The 21717-nt window shown below is 35.5% G+C and overlaps 1 protein-coding gene across 1 annotated transcript in view; it reads left to right on the plus strand.

Annotated features, from left to right (window-relative positions):
* Positions 1–1412, plus strand: part of LGSN (lengsin, lens protein with glutamine synthetase domain) — a 26458-nt gene extending 25046 nt beyond the window's left edge. The window contains exon 4 of the mRNA XM_035322246.1: positions 140–1412. Coding sequence (XP_035178137.1) covers positions 140–1339 — 1200 coding nt within the window. The 3' untranslated portion in view covers positions 1340–1412. The remainder of the gene's footprint in view (positions 1–139) is intronic.
* Positions 1413–21717: the final 20305 nt, after the last annotated feature.

The following is a 21717-nucleotide window of genomic DNA, read 5'->3' on the forward strand; positions in this document are numbered from 1 at the left end:
ACAAATGGACCGAAAGCCCCTCCCCTCCCCTCCTTCTTTTATTCCTGCTAAGAGTCTGTGTTTTGTAAATTTAACATACATAGGAATACTGTTTGGTTCTTTTCTCATTTGGTAATCTGTCATTCTGCTCTGTGTTTAGGAAAAAGCAATTCATGGTGTTGCCATGCCCAGAAGTTATCTTGAACTGACCCTGAATCCTAAGGATAATGAAATAGATTATATAAATGCAACAAATTTTAATTGTGACATAATCCTCAACCCTGATTTATCAACGTTTCGAATTCTACCCTGGACTGAGCAGACTGCTAGAGTGATATGTGATTCTTTCACTGTACTGGGCAACCCTCTAATGACCTCACCTAGGCACATTGCCAAGAAGCAGCTGAGCCAGCTTCAGGACAATGGCTTTTCTCTACACTCTGCCTTCACTTATGAATTTTGTATTTATGGTATTACTGAGGTTGTAAATTCAAAGACAATATCCTTTCCTGCAGCAACGATACTAAATAACCATGACCAGACATTCATTCAGGAGCTCATTGAAGGAATGTATTATACTGGAGCCAACATTGAAAGCTTTTCTTCTTCCAGTGGGCCTGGACAAATGGAGATCACTTTTCATCCAGCATTTGGAATAGATGCTGCTGACAGTGCCTTCACATTTAGAACAGGCATTAAAGAGGTGGCTAAGAAGTATAACTATGTAGCTAGCTTTTTCTCAGAATCAGGATTCTACAATTCAGGGGCTCTTTCACACAGCCTGTGGGATGTGAATGGCCAAAAGAATTTGTTTTCTTCTGGTTATGGAGTTGAGGAGCTCACAGATATTGGAAAAAATTGGTTATCCGGTCTCTTGGCACACTCAGCAGCTATTAGCTGTTTGATGGCTCCTACCACCAGCTGCCGTAAGCCTTATTCCAAATACAGTAAAGAATCAAAAGAGACTGTAAATGCAAAATGGGCATATAATGATAACAGCTGTGCCTTTAATGTCAAATGTCATGTTGGAAAAGGTACTCATATAGAGAATAAATTAAGTTCTGCTACAGCAAACCCCTACCTTGTGCTCGCTGCTACAGTTGCTGCAGGTCTAGATGGAATAAAAAGAGGACTTAGGTATGATGATATGTCCCAAGAACAAAACCATGTTTCTGATCTGAAACCTTCATCCATCCCTTTGAAGCTAGAAGATGCTCTTGTTGCACTTGAGAAAGATTCATGCATTCAGGAAGCATTAGGTGAAACTTTTATCAGATATTTTGTTGCCATGAAACATTATGAGTTAGAAACTGAAGAAATGGATATTGAAAGGAATAAATGCCTGGGGTATTTTATTTAGAAGGAGCATTCTTCTGTAGTAATGCATATACTATAGACAAGTATCTTGAAATTAATAAATATATTTTATATTATTTTTATTTTATTATTATTATTTTTAAACAGTATATTAAAATTGAATTTAAGTGAACAGATCTGCTGGTGAAAAGAAGACAAGAGTAGATGAAATGGAAAAGAGCAATTGTACAACTATAATAGGACTGTATAATGTGGAGAAAAGCAGGAGTAATGGGGTGAAAGGTGGCAGGCAGGAAAATTGAAGGTGAAGGAATTCTTGGTTTTGGGATTTCTCCCAGCCTATTCAGTAGGTGAAAGGTTGATAAACCAGAAGAATTTGCCTTCAGTTTAAAACTTCAGCTAGAATGATGAACATTGTAGAAAAAGGGGCAAGACTCTCTCAGGCTAGAGAACCTGAGAGACAGGAATCAGTATCTTAGTAATAAAGAAAAGACAGGAGGGAGAAGTGGGTATGAAATAATCTATATATCAGGAATACTGTTGTTAAATGAAATTTGCAAAAAAATATATCGGATAAAGATATTAAAAGAAATTAAATGGTGGCTTGAAGAAGAAATGATTGATGGAAAGCTAGGAATCAAGCCACTATGCAATAAAAAGAGTGGGTATTATGACAACTTTGATGGTTAAAGGGTTAATTCAGAGTTGAATGAGAAATGAGGAGAAAAAAGGCAAAGAAGCCAAAGAATAAAGAGCTTAAAATGGGCTTTTTAGGGCAACCTGATGTTATCAAAGATGAAGAAAATGACTGTGAAAAGGAGTCAGAGTAAAATCAGAAAAAAAGAGTGAAAATATGAACTCAGAGATTGGAAAACAAACATTAATACAGAGGACGATAAAATCCATCCTAAAATAAAAAAGAGTAGCTAGTGTAAAGTTAAATAATAATAATAATAATTCTTTAGGTTTGCTCCCATCCTTTATTATTAAAAACAACCATCATTTTGTATTCCAACTCCACATTAAGAATGGTTTATGATGTTCTTTATCTTCTTGCAGTATTTTGATTGATGTGTAGGAATTCCTGAGTGAAAATTTTGAGTCACTAGTGGAGTGGAAACAAGTTCAATCACTGCCTCTGTCAACCTCTTGAATTAGAAGGTGCAAGCAGAAATGTGTTACTTGCATATTGATGGATCTGTCACTCTTACCCTCCAGAGTGTTGTACTGGAAATTTTCTAATTTATAGAAATGTAGATATTATACTTGCACTAATAGTTGAATTGCAATTGTAATAATGTTGAAATAATTTTAGAAGACTTTGAAAGCAATACTGTTTCTGATCTCATTTATTTGTTTTAGTCTCAGCCATGGTATGTACTATTTTCTCAGGGCACATTGCCTATCCCATTACTAAACTGCTGGCTAGGGTCTTCATAAGCTGGACTCATACACTCTTGAACTTACTTTGGCCTTAAGTATGGTTCCTGTCTCACTGGCACAGTCTCTGAGCATGGCCTTCTATCAGCTGCAGTAATGAGGCATGCAGTTCAGTTTACATAGTCTCAAATAGAAATTATCTTCATTAATTTAGTACAACCTTTCTCAGATCTCTACAGTTCTGTCTACTTAAAGGTTAAAGTATAATCTACAGGGACATGAGACAAATGAGGCACCTGATATGCTAAAACTTGATGTAGGATTCCAAAGAAGAAATCACTTCATACTCACATAACAAGAGGATATGAATAGATCTGAGGAAACGTAATAAATGTGTTCTCTTGTCTCAGTTTGTGGTTGGTGGGTGGATTTGCTTCTCTCCTTTACTTACCCGACACTTGTTTTTTGGGTGTTCCAGATTATGGAACTATTTTTATCTGCTCCAGGCTGATTTGCTTTACCCAAGTCTAGTATTGAATTTAAACTGAGCTTCCCATTCTGAAAAAAAAAAAAAAAAAATGTTTTGCTGCCCTAAAAGTTCTTCAAGGGCTTTGTGAACCTGTCGTTCTTTACCAAGACCTGCATTCTATTTCTGGTAATTTCTTACTCTTGTTTTCACAAGCTCTTGGCAGAAAATATCCACAAAAAATATTTTCCTTGCTTAGACAACTATCTTACCTAACTGCTTGTTCAGTCCCAACAGTAGCACCGGTTAATCGCTATTCCTTGTTCTTCATCTGGATGTATTAAAGCCTGCCACTGCATATAGGATATGTATTAATCTGATGAAATTTTTATGTGATGGTAAATACACTGGCTAAACAAAGCTATATGAGAAATGGTCATGGAACATGCATTAAGCTTCCGCAGGCATAATTATCTTAACAAGTTTAAAGGTTATCTAGAAGTTGATCTTCAAATAGAAATGCATTCCCACACTAGAGTTTCAAAAATCCAGTTTCAGATCTATATTTATTTTTCACAAATTATTCCATAAAATAAACCAGGTTAAATAAAACATAAGTTAGCTCACCCTTCCCAGAGAGACCCAATGAAATACCTTATAAAACAGAGATGTTGCTCTTTCAGTTCTTTTGTGACTTGGATAGCCAACCTGTCATAACTTTGTTTGAAATAGACAGGTTCACAAATGCAGCTTGAAGTTATTGTATCTTAAATTCTATTCAATATTTTTGTTCAACGCTGGTTCCTAAATATATTCTATATATTAAAAATAAGGTAATTCCAACTCTGTGGAAAATATCAAAAATATTTCCTTCAAAATAAGCAGTCATGAATTTCTAAAATAGTCTTCATCCTTGAGTCAATTTTCATGCTTATGCTTGAGAAAGGCAACAAGGAAAAGATAACTACTTCGTACTTCTCGATTGAAATCATTTACTATTGACTGATGTATCACTAACATTTCATCACTTGAAGTGTTGTTTGGAAAAATCCTTCACTGATCTACAGATTCAGGATTGATATCTTGAGCATCACTAGTTTGGTAACTTAAACTTATGCATGTTTTAAATTGAAAAAAAAAGGAAAAAAAAAGGAAAAAAAAAAAAGATTACATGAAATCTCTAGCTTTGCATAAAGTAGTGCTGATTTCCCAGGATACTATAGTCAGATACTGCAAAGCTTTGCATAAGACATTTCTGATATTAACAAAGCATCTTTTAATCTCTTCAGATTTATCCAGACTATGTATTTATTTGCTGACAAATTAGTACTGCTTTTGACATTGCACAATGTCACAACTTCTTTTTCTATATATTTGTACATGCCAGGCCTTGGTTCCATATCATGCAAAATAATTAAAAGCATTGTTCTAAACTCCTAAACTTTTAAAATATCACAAGATGGCTTTTTGTAATGCCAATATGGTAAAGGCATTATGGTAGCATTATGGTAGTTTGCAATTCAGAATATGCAGGTAAATAAGTAGTTGCTAGGTTGGCTATGCCTTTTGATCAATACCATTAATAATTGTTAAAGAAACTTTCCCTCAAAACTTTTTTTTTTTTTCTTTCACACTTTGAAGACCTGTAGATTAATTAGTGAAAATCCTGAGATGAGCAAAGGAAATAATCATAATTCTAGGACCTATTTAGTAGAAAGGACTGAATGGCTTTGTTTAGCTTAGAAAGAGGGAAAGAGGGGATATGCTATAAGAGATTATCACATGTAAAAGATGCTGATAAGTAGCAGAATATAATCTTTTCTTCCTGCCCACTGTGGTCAGAATGGAACTAAGAGAGTTGTATCAAAGAAGATTTTAACTAGACAGTCTGGAGACCTTCACAGTGTTCAGGATATTGAACCAATAAAAGTGACATTTAAGAAAACTGTGGAGTCTCCAGTACTGGTAATCTTCATGTTATCAGTATGCTTTTTTACCCATTGGATGTCTGTGGAACATGGCAGAGTTTTGATAAGGGACACTGAAGTGTAATTTAATATTTACCAGTATAGGTACATCCTTAGATACATAAGCATTAATAGGAATAATGAGCTGGAATAATAATAATAAACAACTTTCCTTGTTTGAAGGAATCCTATGTTGCTGTGTGTCAGTGGAACAGACAGTTGTTCTGTGAGCTTGTAGCTGAGTTTATAGGAAAATAAATATATTTTACTTATTAGCCCAATGATACGCAAGTCCATCTCTGAGTCTAGAGAGGAGGATGAGATCACTTGCCCCGGCTTCCAAATAATTAAATGTGTAGTTTAAGGTAATCAGAATAAAATAGACTTAAAGGCAATTACATCACAGAATCACAGAATTGTAGGGGTTGGAAAGGACCTCAACAGATCATCGGGTCCAGCCCCCCTGCCAAAGCAGATTCCCTAGAGCAGGTTGCCCAGGTAGGTGTCCAGATGGGCCTTGAATATCTCCAGAAAAGACTCAACAACCTCCCTGGGCAGCCTGTTCCAGTGCTCTGTCACCCTCACCCTGAAGAATTTCTTTTCATGTTGGTGCAGAACTTCCTGTGCTCCATTTTGTGGCCATTGCCCCTTGTCCTGTCCCCACAAACCACTGAAAAGAGGTTGGCCATATTCCTCTATCTCCCACACTTCAGGTATTTATAAACATTGATAAGATCCCCTCTCAGTCTTCTCTTCTCCAGGCTGAACAGACTCAGGTCTCTCAGTCTTTCCTCATAGGGAAGAAGCTCCAGGCCCTGTATCATCTTTATGGCCCTCCGCTGGACTCTTTCCAGGAGATCCCTGTCTTTTTTGTACTGGGGAGCCCAGAACTGGACACAGTACTCCAGGGGAGGCCTGACCAGGGCAGAGTAGATGGGGAGGATCACCTCCCTTGACCTGCTGGCTGCTCGTATTTTTAATACACGCCAGGATCCCATTGACCTTCTTGGCCACCAGGGCACACTGCTGGCTCATGGTCAACCTGTCATCCACCAGGACCTCCATGTCCTTCTCCAAGAGCTCCTCTTCAGCAGGTGATCCCCAGCCTATACTGATACATGCGGTTGTTCCTTCCCAGGTGCAGTACTCCATACTTGCTCTTGTTAAATTCATTTGGTTTCTTCATGATCAGCTCTTCAGCCTGTCCAGGTTCCACTTGAATGGCAGCACAGCCTTCTGGCATGTCAGCCACTCCTCCCAGCTTTGTATCATTGGCCTATTTGCTGAAGGTGGACACTATTCCCTCCTCAAGATCGTCGATGAAGATGTTGAACAAGACCAGACCCAGCACTGACCCCTGGGAACACCGCTAGTCACAGGTCTCCAGCTGGACTCTATGCTGCCGATCACCACCCTCGAAGCTTGGCCAGTCAGCCAGCTCTCCCCTGTCCACTCCTCTATCCCACCCTTTCTCAGTTTTGCTAGCAGGATGTCATGGGAGACAGTATCAAAAGCCTTGCTAATGTCAAGGTAGATGACATCCACTGCTCTCCCCCCATCTACCCAGTTGGTGATGTCATCATAGAAGGCAAGAAGGTTGGTTGAATGTTTGAGCTACTTTCATTTACTATCTACAAAGTGACTTAGGTATTTGGCCTAGACCACGCAGTTTAACTTTTAGTTGGTCATCTCATCTCCTTATCAGCAATGCCTATGGACTTCTGTGAACATTAATCAAACATTTCACATAAATTTTTGACTCACCAGGAGATGAATTTGGAAATGACATTCTACTAACTGTGCTTCAGGTTTTGTGAGATATAAAAACAAAATTTGATATATTAAATAACATTTCTCCAGTATGTCAAACCACTGACACCATGCACACAAAGTGAATATTCAGCCTTCCTTCTTTCAGGCTCCAGCCAGAGGGCAGCAGTGTACCGTGCAACTTTCCTCTGGGACCTCAAATTCTCATACTGTGCTGCAAAATGCCGCATAAAAATATACCCATATATTTTAAATATGTACATATAGTATTTGAAAGAAGCATAGCACAGCAGCTGAAAGCTAATTCATCTCTTTGTCATTTGGTTAGTTAAGCCTAATTTACTGTTGAATATTCAGTAAAGGATGCATTACAAAACTTCTCAAAATATAATTTTAATTCCTAATAATATTATAGAAATTTTTATATAATTTTACAAGGTGCTATATTTGTGCATGTTTATGCATTTGCATATATTTATATACTTTATATATTCTCTAGCATAACAATGTAAATATTTGTTATTTAATAGCAGTATTCAGTATTTGAATGTACACCTTCAATGCAAACTCTTTCATACTTCCATCTTATTAAAATGCAGTGGAAAGTCTTCTTGGTTATAGGGATTGCCGTTTTACCTATACTAATTTCTTTCATTTCCAACACATTATTTGTTGTCTGCTGTGGGAAAATCATAAATGCATAATAAATGCACCCTAGACTCAACTATTCCAACTACCTTTCTATTCCTGAGCAGAAACTTTACACAGAATTTAGATTATTAGGATTTAGCTATACAGTCTATATATCAGTCAGCATGTGGGACAGACATTTTAAAGTAGTTCTGCCTAAGTATATATATATATATACATGTGGCTTCACTCTGTAAGTCAGCTTCTACATCTCATATATCACGTATTTAATCTCCACAATTTTGTGATGTTCACTTTAACAATCCCTTTCTTCTAACTCTTTTTTTTGCAACAACTTCATTTTTTTTTTTTTAAAGAAGTCAAATATGTTCAAAATACTTCAAATGCTTCAATTATAAATTGATCCTGCAATGTTGTTGCAGAACATTAATTTAGCTGCTTTGAAATTAGTTTGAAACATTTTTATACACTATCTGTGGAAAACAGACAAATATGGTCCTACAATATGCCAGGAAAGGAAGTAAAGAGGAAAGGAACTATTTACAAACAATTTCACTAAATGTCTGTGTTAGATTTCAACAGTGGAAGAAAGATGTGAAGATGGCTAAATAGGTGAGAGTGCTCTGTAAAAACTCTAATTCACCACCTGAGAAAAACCCAGTAAGGCAGTGGTCAGATCAGGTGCTGGGTGAAGAATGATTGGCTGAGGGTGAATAAAACTCTGACTGACAGAGAAACTGCTTGGATGAGTTTGCAACTGCAGAGCAATTTTCTTTGATTGAAGGTATGCAACAACAATTGTTCAATTTAATCTGTAATTTAAGAGTGCTTTTTGATTTCTTTGCTTGTACTAAGCTCTCACTGTAACATCCACAAATAGTACTTTCTACCATCTCACACCAGTGATGATATTCCATCCTGATAAAAGTTATATCCTTAGTGTTTTTGCCCCCTTTTTTTTTTTGCCTTATAAAAATACAGTATACCTAAGATAGAACTTATAGAGTTGCAGTTAATACATGATGTGCCTTTTCCACATACAACCTAAATAGTCTTTCTATAGAATATTGAGCCAATTTCAAAGCTTTTGGGTACAGACTTACCCCCACTGAATTTTAGTCACTTAACTGGTGCACCTCAGTTTGCAACTGTGTCAGCCTCACCTCTAACAGGCTATTTTTCCCTAACCTTATATGCATCATTTGTTTTAAAAATAGGGTTTGACAGATTCTTCTACAAGAGACAAATACAGGATAACCTCCCATGAACTCAGAACAAAATAAGTAGAAGAAAAATCCATATAGCTTGCTCCTGACACACCTTTTTAAGGACAAGAAATACTTAATAAATATTCCAGCAGTTCTGTGCAACCTTCCAACATGTGAAGATGCCTGTCCATTACATTTCAAAGTAATTGTAACTTTGTACAATTTCTTTAGCAATAAAATATTTCTCAAAATCTCCTATGATATTTATTTCTTAAGTCTAACATCTGATGGAGTAACAATACAGTTTCCTATGTTGCTGTTTACACAGGCCTGCTCAGGATCTTAGGCTGAAAACAGAAGAGGCTTTTATTGTAAAAATTCTTGGGTAATAGAAGTTAATCTGACGTTTAACTTTACAACGACTCTTGCTAGCTGCTGACTTGCAAAACTTAAAATACTGCTAATACTTATATATATGTATTTATTTTGTAAGGCCAAATTATTCAAGAGAACCTGTTTGGAATAGAACCATAAAAATACTTGTTTTTTTCCATGGTAATGTTAAGAGGTACAGATGTAGAGAACGTGAAGAAATAAATGATTGAGCAGTGTAGTAAGCTAAAATAATCATTGCTACCTACTAAGAAAGAAAAGAATATAAATACTGTTTTTATTCTCAATGACTTCCTTTTCTTTTTCTGGATCCTGATCTTGGAAAGAAGAGAAAGAAAAACAGTATTTTCTTAGTCTGTGGTTCACTCTGTCTAAAGAATGCATTTTCTTTCACATAAAAGAATATCACTAGTTAATATTTATGTATTCTCTTATACCAATCAAAATCAGAGCTATTAATTATCATAATTATCAGTAATTATACTGTTAAAAGATTAATATGTTAAAATTAAGGCATTTTTAAATATCCTCTTTTCATCAAAATCTCTTGTCATTTCTTCTTTTAAGCCCTGTTCTGCCAACAGGGTGCATAATAACATACTGCATTTTTAAATCTCTGTTCAGGATTTTGGATGAAATGCTGCCTAACCATTCCTTTCTGCAGCATGCAGGTCGAGGTATCTTACAGTTTTGTCCTATACAAACTTTTTTTTTTTTTTTTTTAAACTAACAAAAACTAAGCAAAACCAAACCAAAAAAACAAACAAACAAAAAAACACATTTTCTCTATCTGTTATACTATAGGCATCAACTATCTGTATTTCATTCTTAAACAAACAAGTTTGAACCTACACTATGATTATGAATTTAAATGGAGAACTTTGGGAGGGGGAAGAAGTGGAGGGAAGTAATATCTTACAGAAAATAAATCTCACTTTCAGTGATATATATGGAATATTATTTATTTGAGTGCAATTAACCCAGATAATCATAACATTCAATTCCTTGATTTATCTTCTAACCTGTTTAAACTCTAGGGTACTGCATTGTAAGTTTTAACAATTTTAAAGATAGAAGTGAGAAAAAAAAAAAGGCACTTCTGGTTTTTCAAAATCAATACATAATTTTGCTGTGTAAATAACAACAATTAAAATACTTATTAACTTTAAGAAGATTTGTTCTATCTTATCTGATGCTTTAAACGTGCATTCTGATATAGTAGGCCATAGTATCAATGTTTTGCATGTCAGATTTTATACCGTGAAAATCTTGTCTGATCTTTGTAAAAGCTACCATCCCCCCCCCCCCCGGGGGTTTTTTCCTGCAGACCCTTACATTTCAACATCCTCTCCTCTGTCTACTTTTTACATAACTCTGTCCAACACTGGGAAGACTCCTTGGTGTTTGGATTCTTGCTCCTTATTTTATTTATTCTCATTTTATATCAGTTTAAATCCACCTACTAAATCCACCTAGTAGAGTTGCTTTGAACTTACACCCTGGTGATAATAGAGTTTAACCCAATAGCTTAGCCCTTAATTACATCTTCATGGACAGTCTACTTAGTCTTTTACTCCTATGCAGTGAACAGAAGATATGTAAAAACAGATCTTCAAATGAGTGTACTGTAAGGGATAGTTGTCAGCAAGGATAGGCTTTGATATATTCATGTTTTGTGGTACTGACTCTTATCTTTTATGCTACTGCACTGCTGAGGAGCAGCTGTGAGTCTCCAGAAGTAGCCCTGAACAAATATGGGCTTTAGTCTTATAAAATATTACTGGTGTAGTGATGTTGGTCAGAGATGTGATGAGGAGTGATTTCTGGACTTGCTCATAGAGTAGATAACATTTTCCCAAATAAAACGTTGCATGACTACAAGTGATGACTCTTACACATATGCTTGTCCTTGTAAGTCTTGTAAGCACAAGTGTCCTTGAACCCTGATCATCCAGAATGGGACATAGCTAAGTGTGCATCATCCCAATGAAGGATAAAACAGAATGTGGCATAGGCATGGACAGCTGGAAGATCCCTTGCAGTTATCAATTTAGACAAAATTCAGAGGACTGTGCCTATGCCCAGGGCACATTGCTGAACTGTTCTGTGCAGGGGAGTTCTCCTGTTCTATTAGGAAGAAATTCTTCACTTAGGGTAGTGGGACACTGGAACAGGTTGCCTACGGAAGCTGTAGATTCCGCATCCCTGGAGGTGTTCAAGACTGTGTTGGATGAGGCCCTGACCAACCTGATCTAGTGGGTAACATCTAGTGGGGTAGGGACCCATGGTAGGGAGGTGGAATTACATGATCTTTAAAGACTCTTCCAACCCAAGCTGTTCTATGATTCTATGCAAGGGGTTCATTTCTTACCATATACTGGCTCTCAGCAGAGACTTATAACTTCCCTTTGGCAGGCTCTTGGAGATGCATATGAATTGCTAGTGTAGTCTTGGGATTGCCTGGACTCCCATAGTGAATTCCTCAGCTATGGTCTGATGAGGTGAGAGAGAAAGGGCTTATATCTTCTGCTATACCTTAGATAAATGCCCACTGTCTAAAGACTTCATATGGTCTCATTGGCTGCAGCACTCCTATGTAATGTATTTCTCCTGTTTGCCTGGGCACTTTATACTGCTCTGCATGGCTCATTATTTGTGTTGTAGAACTGCCTACAGCAGTAGCCTGCAAATCAGGAATTACAACTGGGAGCAGAGGGGTAGCAGGAGATATAAGGGAGTGTTATAAGAAATTGACTTGTTTTTTTTTTTACTGTATTTGAGGTTGCATGTCTGGAAGCGAGCAAGAAGTGAAGCTGCAATCATAAACAATTTCTAGGAAACCCATGGTCTTTAGTAATGACTAAATCCTAATAGCAAGGCACTGTAGAGATAGCACTTGGAGACAGAAATATATGGCTTACAGTCTATGTAGCTATTTACTTAATTTAAAAAGGTAGGGGTTAAATGGTATCCCTTCATCAATGTAATGAATAGTGATATAAATGTCTGAGAAATAAATGTCAAAAATATTTCGGTCCGAGACCAGAAGCATTTCACTTCTCTGGGAGGTTCCTAATGGTGGTTTTCAGAATGGGGAAGATAGAATTTGTCTGCACAGACACACTGTAGTCTGAGAACTTCATTCAGGATGTCTGATGCATTGCAAACTGTTAAGTAGCTGTGTTTCAGTAAATCAAATAAATGTCTAATCAGTACCTATGCATCATGCACTGCTACTTCAAGTTGTCCACAAAAGGATTCAGGATTTGTGGAAGGATTTTGCTCTCTCTATTTTTTTTTTTTTTTTTTCCTAATCAAGAGGAAATAATCTGACAGGTTCATTCCTCATTTTCAAAGGGTCCTCAGGGTGTAGTCACAACAACTATGCTAGTTACAATTCAATTAAATGTCAGTCTATGCAGCATAAATTACTGATATCTACTTATACTTAGAGTTTTCTAATGATCTGTAAAGCTTCACCAATGGACAGCAAAGTCTTAGGCGTTTTTAAAACTTTCATCAAAGTAGGGTTTTAATGTTTCCGGTTTTACAACTCTTCCCTGTATTGCATAGTTTTGACTGTAAAAACATTGTAAAAACATTGAATTGCAAAGCTGTGATAATATTCCCATTTTCATCCTAGCTTTAAATATTAATTAGTTGCTTATATTATCTCCAGTGTGTGAATATGTAGATAGTTTTTTTTTTTTTTTTTTTTTAAGCTTAGGAAACAAGCTAAATCAACAAGATCTGAATGTATGATCAATATTAGCAGGATAGGTATAAATGTTAGAGTTATTTATTAACAATACAGCCATGTGTTAGGTGTTAGTATTGATATAATTTCTATGGAATACAGTCCTGCACCAAACAGAACAGATATTCTCATCCCCAGCACAAAAGTGTTACCATTGTAGTCAAATTTCTTTTGAGCATCCCTTTTCTGAAGATAGTGCTGTGTTCTCACAACACCTGCTCATCTTCACACAAAAGCAATAATTAATGATAAGACTTCAGCAGTATACAGCCAAGTACTAAACCAGGCTGTCTCTTCTCATCTCTGCCAGTTACTCATTCATCTTCTTCAACAATTTCTCAGACTGATTCTGGGTAAAATTACATGTTATGAAAACTGTCATACATTTGTCTTCTCTTTTCAAAATAAATTGATTCAAATCTATGGTTCCATAGGACTCTCAGGATCTTTGGTCTAAACAAAGAACTGCTAAAGATAATTAGGGACATAAAGGTAAACTTTCTCAAAGGAAAACCTTTGAGAATGGCTATAGTTGGAAAAACACACATACACAAGAGTTAAAAAATACTACTTTAAGTCTGAGTCTATGTTGGAGTCTTTTTATGAAATAGTAATATTTGTTGCTGGTATCAGTGTCATAGCTGTGCAGGTATGGAATCTGGAAGGAGAAGTACTATCTTCATTATATAAACTTTCATACCTAAAAAAAAAAAAGATGCATTTTTGAAGATAAAATTTGCCTATATTTTGTAAGCTATGTTAGTTTAAATAAATATTTTTGGTAAATTTTGTAATAGCTTGCAGGAGATTTCTTTAACGTTTGTAGCTGTAAGTCTTAATACAAACACAATTTTACCAGGGGAAAAAATTCTAGTACATTTTGTTAGCTGAAATGAAGCCAGATATGTTATGCTTCCAAAAGGTGTGTCTTAGAAATGTTTCTTGATACAGCTGTACAATAAATATTTTTCTAATGACAGCTAAACCTATGATCTTTCATTTCCCTTCACTTCCCTCTTCCTTTCCGGAGATTATCTTGGTTTATTGGGACTAGAGTTCTTCTCATTGAAGTTACACTTTCAAGAATTTTACAGCATCAAGCCATAGCGGAAATTGTAATACATCAAGGATTTGATGGCCTCTCAAACTTTTTATAGATTGAAAGCCTTTTCCTTAGGAAAGACGAAGAAAGTTGGTTAAGATGTTTCAGCAGATCAATGCTGTGCCAGTGTATGAAGTTTCAGCTACAGAGGGATTTGCAGATCAAAACAAAAGCCCAAACATTTTGTGTAGATTTCTGCAGGCCTTTAAAAATAGCTCATGTGGCAAACATCTCATTAGTTCATCTGGGAGACCTCAAATATGCACAAACTTGTGCAATGCATGACAATAACAGAAATGGTAGAACAACTCTGTAAGTACTCTAGCTCCCACATCCTTCAGTTTGACATATCTTGTTATGCAAGGAGCATATTTACTTAGGAGGATATATAGAGGGACCTTGCATGAAATCTCACTGAACTCTTGCTTTTGTGAGTGACATCTAGTTTCAACTGCTTTCTTATACTTAATGAGAAAGGGACTCTTCAATGCTCTAAGGGAAAACAACTTTACTTTCACTAAAGTCTTCCCCTCATATCCTTTCCTGGAGCCCCCAGTGAAGGCTGTGCTATGATGCCTGACCTCTTTGTGCTCCATCTCTGGGAACATACATGCATATCTTTCTGCTCACACAGGGATAGATGGAAGCCTGGATTCAGAACCAAGATTCAAGAGAGAACACTGTCAGCAGCTAATTGCCACTGTTAAACATCTTCCTCTCCTACTGTCTTTTATTTTGTCTATGTAAATATATATAAATTATGTAAAACTTATTAAAATGTTAGATTTTTTTTTTAAAAAGTGAAAATAAAAAGTTGAGTTTTCTGCATAGTTTAAAAATTACCATGCAGAAAATAAAAAATATGTTAAGTAATAATATTTTTGCAAGCCTATGTGTAGGTGAGACAAAAAATATCTTTGTAAACAAAAGAACCATGACCATGCACTAGTAATGCAAGAAAAATGGTGGAAAAAAGAAGAAAATAGAACTCCTTGTCTGAAGATTTAATTTGCTCTGAAACATAAATAAGTCTGGATTAGCTCTCATGAAGACCTTGTGTGACTAAAAATTGTGAGTTTTTTTTCCAGTTACATCAGTTGCTTAATAAAATATATTGCTTTTCCTCTACAAACCTACTTACAATTATTTAAGCCATATTGCACAGGGTAAGGAGAGGGAAATAAAGTAATTCTCTAAAATAATGCAGTCATGCTATCAGTTGAAATGTGTTTGTTCATACATGGTGCAGCTACAGATGGAGTGGAAGGAAGAAGGACTTTAAGTTACACTGAAATATGTAAGTAAAGTCATTAAACAGCTCTTTCAGAGAAAGCAGTATACTCCCTTCCATCCACTAGATAGAGCTAGGGGACTTTATGCATCAGAACAAAATTCTTGGTTTGATTTTTTTTTTTTTTTTTTTTTTTTTTTCTTCTCACAGGCAACCGGGTACTCCTCCATACCAATCAGGAAGTTTAAACAAACACATTTTCAAAACTGGGAACTGGGTAGGTTCCCATTTAGAAACATATTTGAGAACTCATATAATATGTTGAGTATCTTGTTGTGGACAGTGATATTAAAAATAAGTTTTTTTTTTTTTTTTTTCTTAATTTGTTTGTGGGCTATAGCTATGAATCCTCTTATTTTGTATTTATTATATTTTACCTTTCTTCATATTAATATGATTATTTGATCTTCAAATCTTATATATTTTTGTCTTACCTGACAAAATGACCAAGAAAACAGCTAATTTAAGCATTGAAAAACATATGTTTTGTAATTTAATGCCTCTAATTATTAGAGTTTGTAGCCAACTGGTGATTTAATATTTGACACAAATGGGAAATTGAACATTATCTTCTGATATTTATTTTGGTAAAATGTGAAATTTTGATCTTAATAATACTTTATCTTCCTTGCTATTTTCAGTGTTCTAACTATTCTTAAAGAAAAGTACTACAAAATTGAAATGGGATAAAACTAATGAAGTTCCATGGATATGACTCCAAAAAGTATAGCTTTTCTAATGATGCAACAGAACTAGGGAAATTGGTTTTTATTGATTTTTATATATATATATACATATATATACTGCCTTAATGAAGGTTTTTGAAAAAAAATACCATTTGCTATTACATTTTAGTGAATTAAATAGAATGCTTCAAACAGCTCTGTTTTAAAAATCGTAATTGTCTGCTATACTCTTTTGTGCTTTCCCTAAAGTTGCTACACTTACAAAGGAAAAGGCTGGCACAATATACTTGTGGTTAAGCAATCCGTCTCTCTGAGGTAGGTCTGAGCCTGCAAAAGGCAGATGGGAGGAGAGGCTTGCTCTGGAGCCAGCTGGCCTGCTCTTTGGCTCTTGCTTAGAAAGCTTGCAACAAGGCCATCAGAGCAACTAGGGACAGAAGTGCAGACACTTGAAGGATTTGAGTGGAATGCTTGGTAAAATGGGATATTTCCATTTCCCTGTATTTGTTGCTTTTCTCTTTCCCTTCATTTTTTAATATTACTTGAGTTTTATAGAACTCCGTTCAGATGCCTAAGTGGGGAACAATGGAAAGGATAAGCATGAGAAGGCAAGAGGGCTAAGCCATCCTTCTGTGGGTAAGAAGGAGGTGGGGAGGAATAGATACAAAACTTTCCTCCTGAGGGAGAATACAGAGCGATTAAGGAATTTGAGAATTTGTTCACTCTGTGGAACCCTATCATCCTACATTCGAGATTTTTCTGTTCCCTGACTTCTGAACTGGTTAGTTCTGGTTATCCTGTCTCCTCTAGGGATGATACTTCTGTAAACAAGCTTGACAGACTTTAAAGCAAAAGTTACAGCGCACAAAGTGTAAAATCTTGAAAAAGACAAAAGCAGATACTGAATTAGGATGGATATCCACCTCTTTCAAGTCTCTCCATAGAAGAGGGGTAATGAAAATTTCATGTTTCCCGTGGTATGCTTTGTGCATTGTACACTATTCCTGGTGATCATAAAAGAGAAGTCATATGTGGCTGCTATGTAAAAGTGTAGTTTTACTGACAAAAGGAGAAAGCTTAATTCTTTTCTTTCATGGAAAGACACATGTTTATGTATTAAATGTATTTGTTTAATGTATTAAAGTACGATCTCCACTCCTTGCATGTTATATGCTGAGATATAGAGCAAAGATTACAGACTTAAGCAGCCATTTCATGTTTATTTGGGTCAGCATCTTTCATATTTAAATATTTGCAAAATCAAATGAAGGACTTTGGCAGAAAAGTTGAATCTCAGGTATGTTTCTCTTCTTAGAGATACTATACTATCCTTTCAACCCAGGAGCTAAATGTATGACTTTAACAGTTACTTCCTTCACCAAAATACACCTAGCGAATCCTAAGGCAGGAATGGAATAATCTAGGATTAATTTTTCTTTGGAATGTTCATTCCTTCCCTGCTCCCTTTACAGTGTTCTTTGCAAAATCCATTGCTTGAAAGAACTGTGGAACTGGACCTTGTGCCCATGTGCGTACAAGTGCATGTACACATTATCACCCAACATAGGAATTGTTTGAACCAAAAAACACAGTTTTTACCATAGAGTAAAGTATTTAAATTGCTAACCTACAGACTGGACAGGTAGAACAGGGATTTGAGGTTTCTACCTAAGGAAATTTACATCAGTTTTTCCTCTGTCCTAGTAAGCCACATCTTTCTCATATGAAATGAGTAATGGTTTCCTGTGTTAATTTACTTATACAACATGCTCTCCTAAGAGCAAACATATATTTATCTGTGTTTTGGCTCCCAATGACAATTTATGAATGCCCTGATTGCAGATTGAATTGCTACTGCCAACATAGCAACATTCATTTGTGTGCTCAATGGTTGAGATGGACATGCTCCTTTGAGTGAATGAGTTCCATATTTATTTGTATTATTTCCCTCCAGCTTCATCACAAGACTTAGTACCTGATGCTACTAATCCTGGCAAGCTTCAGTGAGCTGACTGAACATATGTACTAATTTCTCCATGTATACTTAGATATAAAAGACTTTGATCATTAGTTTTGCATGAGAAAAGTGATGCCAATGTTGTGTCAGGCTTACCATTACATAGACTGACTGGAAAACTTACTTTTATTTTCTTTAATAAAAGTTTAATTATGCTTTCAAATATTTTTCCACTTTTTTTTTTTTTTTTTTCAAATTTTCTGATTGTAGGATCAGTATAAAACCTCAATTTATTAAACTGTGTAACTCAGAGGACATGCTTATGTATCTATCAAAGAAAGAAAACGCAAACAGTATTAATTTGATACATAGAATATTGTAATTCACAAAGCTCTTTTTTTTTTTTTTTTTTTTCCTAGAGCTGAAGAATACTTCATCACTTTGTCTCTTTTCATCAAATCCACTTTCCTTAGCTTTTCTTTCTAGATCTAAACTAATGTGGTATTCTCTTCAAAATAATAATATTAATAAATATGAATGGGAATTGGTGGCACCCAGAATTCAGCTGGAGCTGTTTCCAGTCATTTCTTTTCTCAATTGAGCTAATTCTGCTAGGCATCAAATTTGGTGAACTTGACACATGGCTGGACTATCTGAATCTTGGTCCTTCCTGCATGACAGGGATATCAGTAATCTCATTTTAACTTAAATACCCACACTGTGTGTGCCTACATCTAACTTGGTTGTCCTGGCTCCTGGGAAAAAAAAAAGTCCAGTTAACATTGCCACTCCAGAATGCTTGAGTATGGTGCAATGAGCCATTGAAAATATGTAATATTTCACCCATGAAGGGTGAGTATGATTCTCACCATGAAGGGTGAGAATCTTTCATACTTTCATAAGTATGAAAGATTCGTTACAGGTTTAGATTTTTTTTTTTTTTAAGGTGACTGAAATGTACGCTTCATACACATGACCTATTTTATTTGTTCTGTCAGGATTCGTTACAATTTGTTAATTCAAACAAATTCAAACTAATTTCAAAGTCTGGCATTTTGTTGTATCTTTGAGAAGAAAAGATGAGGTAGTAGATGATGCTGAGGGTGGGCTGAGGGCAATCTGTGTTAGGATTTATGCTTTCCAAGTGTTTGAACATCTTTGTCATAAAATGAACTGTATGTTAACTGTCAAAACTGATAATTCAAAGAGAAAGATGTCTTCTAAAGGTGTAATATTTTGCAAATACAGACCAACTCAGGACCATGAAATTCAATTGGAAATATTCCATGTCCTGTACATAAAAAGAAATTTAGATATATATTTTTTTCTTTTTTCACTTTCCCTATACCTTTCCTTCCAAGAACTTCTTAAGTGGGGCATGAACTGCACAGTGTTGTGGGTGAATCAACAGCAGCCAGCATCATGAATAACAAATCAAAATACTTAGAACTCACTTCAATGTGGGTGCAAACAGAATAGAAAGTTGTAGGATTCAGGAAGTTTAACATCAGGTTTCTCTTCTGACCAAGACTACTTTTTATTCAACATACATATCTTATACCTTTCATTCCTGAGTTGTGGGACACAGAGTACCAATACTGACTTTACAGAGAAACAAGGAATATTATGTATAGATATAGAACATCACGTTGCATAAAAAAGTAGAATTTGCTTTATAATTAATTTCTGTTAAAATTATATTAATGTTTATATTTTTGGTAATTATTTCTTTCCTGGTATATGTTTGCTTGCTACATTGCTAACTACAGGAAGGAGTTGGCTTTTTGATATGAGTGTAAATCAGAGTTTTTCAACCTTTTTTCCTATTTGCTGATCATTAACAGCTTTTCAGTAAGATCACAGCCAAGATAAAATATTTTGCATGCATATGATGTGTAGCATATATGAATTTCTTCCCCTTGCCCTTCTCTTTCTTCCACCCCCTCCCCTTTATCAATCACAAGATTGTAGAATGACTTGGGATCTAATCCAAATCATCTAATTCCAACCCTCCTGCCATGGGGAGGGACACCCCCCATTAGACCAGGTTGCTCAAAGCCCCATCCAGTCTGGCCTTGAACACTTCTAGGGATGGAACATCCACAACTTCTCTGGGCAACATCTTCCAGTTCCTCATTACCACATAGTAAAGATTTTAATCTGTATATCTAATCTAAATCTACCCTCTTTTAGTGATAAAGTGTCCCTTTCCAGCTTTCTTTTAGGCCCCTTTTAGGTATAAGCTGATATAGGGTTCTCTTTCCCTCTTTCCCTTCCTCCCTTTTCCCACTTTTTTTTTTTTTTTTTTTTTTTTCAGGTCTCACAAGCAGATTGAGTTTCTGAGAAAAAAATGAAACCTCTGATTTAAATACTTGATTCATTGATTATGTTACTAAATATATTAAATGATTTTATATGATATACTGCCTTTTCTATTGAAATAGAAGGATAATCAGTGAAATGATAACTGAAATTATAATCAATTTGGAATAAGTCATGCCCACTGAAGGCTTTGAGAAAAGGCACTTGTACAATTCTTTACTTTTCAGATATTGACATGCACATCTGGATTTGAGAAAGTTAAGAGGGGAAAAAAGAGATTTTTTTGAAAAAGTGTTTCTAAAACTGTAATTTGCAAAATCTTTGTTCACTGTCTTGGTGATCTCCTGATGTAGTTTTCTTTTTCAATGGGACAACCAAACCACTATGCATAGTGAACATTATATATTTCATGAATTCCAGTCTGATTTACGGCATGTTTCTATATAATATCTAACCTTTATTTATCCTAAACTGTCTTCTCCCATTTTTGTAGGTGATCTGGAAAGAGATGAGAAAGATGATATTACGTCTCACTGTGACAGGTTAATTATTATCATAAGTATCTAAATAAACTGCACAGATGGAGATAATACATTCTAGGTAAAGCCAGTTTCTTATAAAGCTTTGGAGTTTAGAGGTCCTCAGGAGATCAAAAAAACTGAATATAATTGCTATGTATTGAAAATCACTGAAGTTAAAAGATTCTGGAAGAACTCGAAGGGATTCAGAGACAAATGTAGCTTGCTTGAAGAAACAAACTCTGGCATTGTAGCAGAAGATACTTTTTTTAACTACAGAACCCATACAGGAGAAGAAAATGGGCAGCATAAGAAAGACATTTCTATGATTTGGGGGAGGAAATTGGGGGACTACTTGCTGGACTGGCACTAAAAAACTATTCAAGAACTGTGTAAAATTATTCTCCTATTCTTTTCTGTTAGTTAACACTTGTGAGTTCTGAAGAAGTAAATGATAAACCATGGAGTACCTGTAAAACTGTAGGAAAAAATGCCCAAACTAACACAAAACCTGGGGTGGGAGGAGGGAATGGCTGTGCTTCACAACACATAAGGGAAGGAGTGTTTGTGTACAATTCTCCATTCAAGAATAACCTGTGTGCAGGAGCATATCAGAGAGGCCCAAGGAAATGTGTTTCAGCCAACTGGGAGCAATGTTCAGATTCATCAACAGTTGTGATGAATTTAAATAACAACAATAAAAGTGGCCTTGAAATACAAAATACAATTCTTTCTTTTTACCATTTTCCACCTTAATCTGGATACAAATCTAAGATGTAGAGCTAAGAGGAGTAAAACTATGAATATATCTCATATGTATGAAAGTGATAATTCTAAAATTTGTACTGTGTAGGATGTAGTAATGTAGAATTCAGATGTTAAAATCCAACAAAACTGTCTGTTTAGCTCAGCCATTAACCAGAAGCATTAAAATTATGTGCAGAAACCCTTTTACA

Source organism: Oxyura jamaicensis, chromosome 3 (assembly GCF_011077185.1).
Source record: "Oxyura jamaicensis isolate SHBP4307 breed ruddy duck chromosome 3, BPBGC_Ojam_1.0, whole genome shotgun sequence".
Taxonomy (NCBI): Eukaryota; Metazoa; Chordata; class Aves; order Anseriformes; family Anatidae; genus Oxyura; species Oxyura jamaicensis.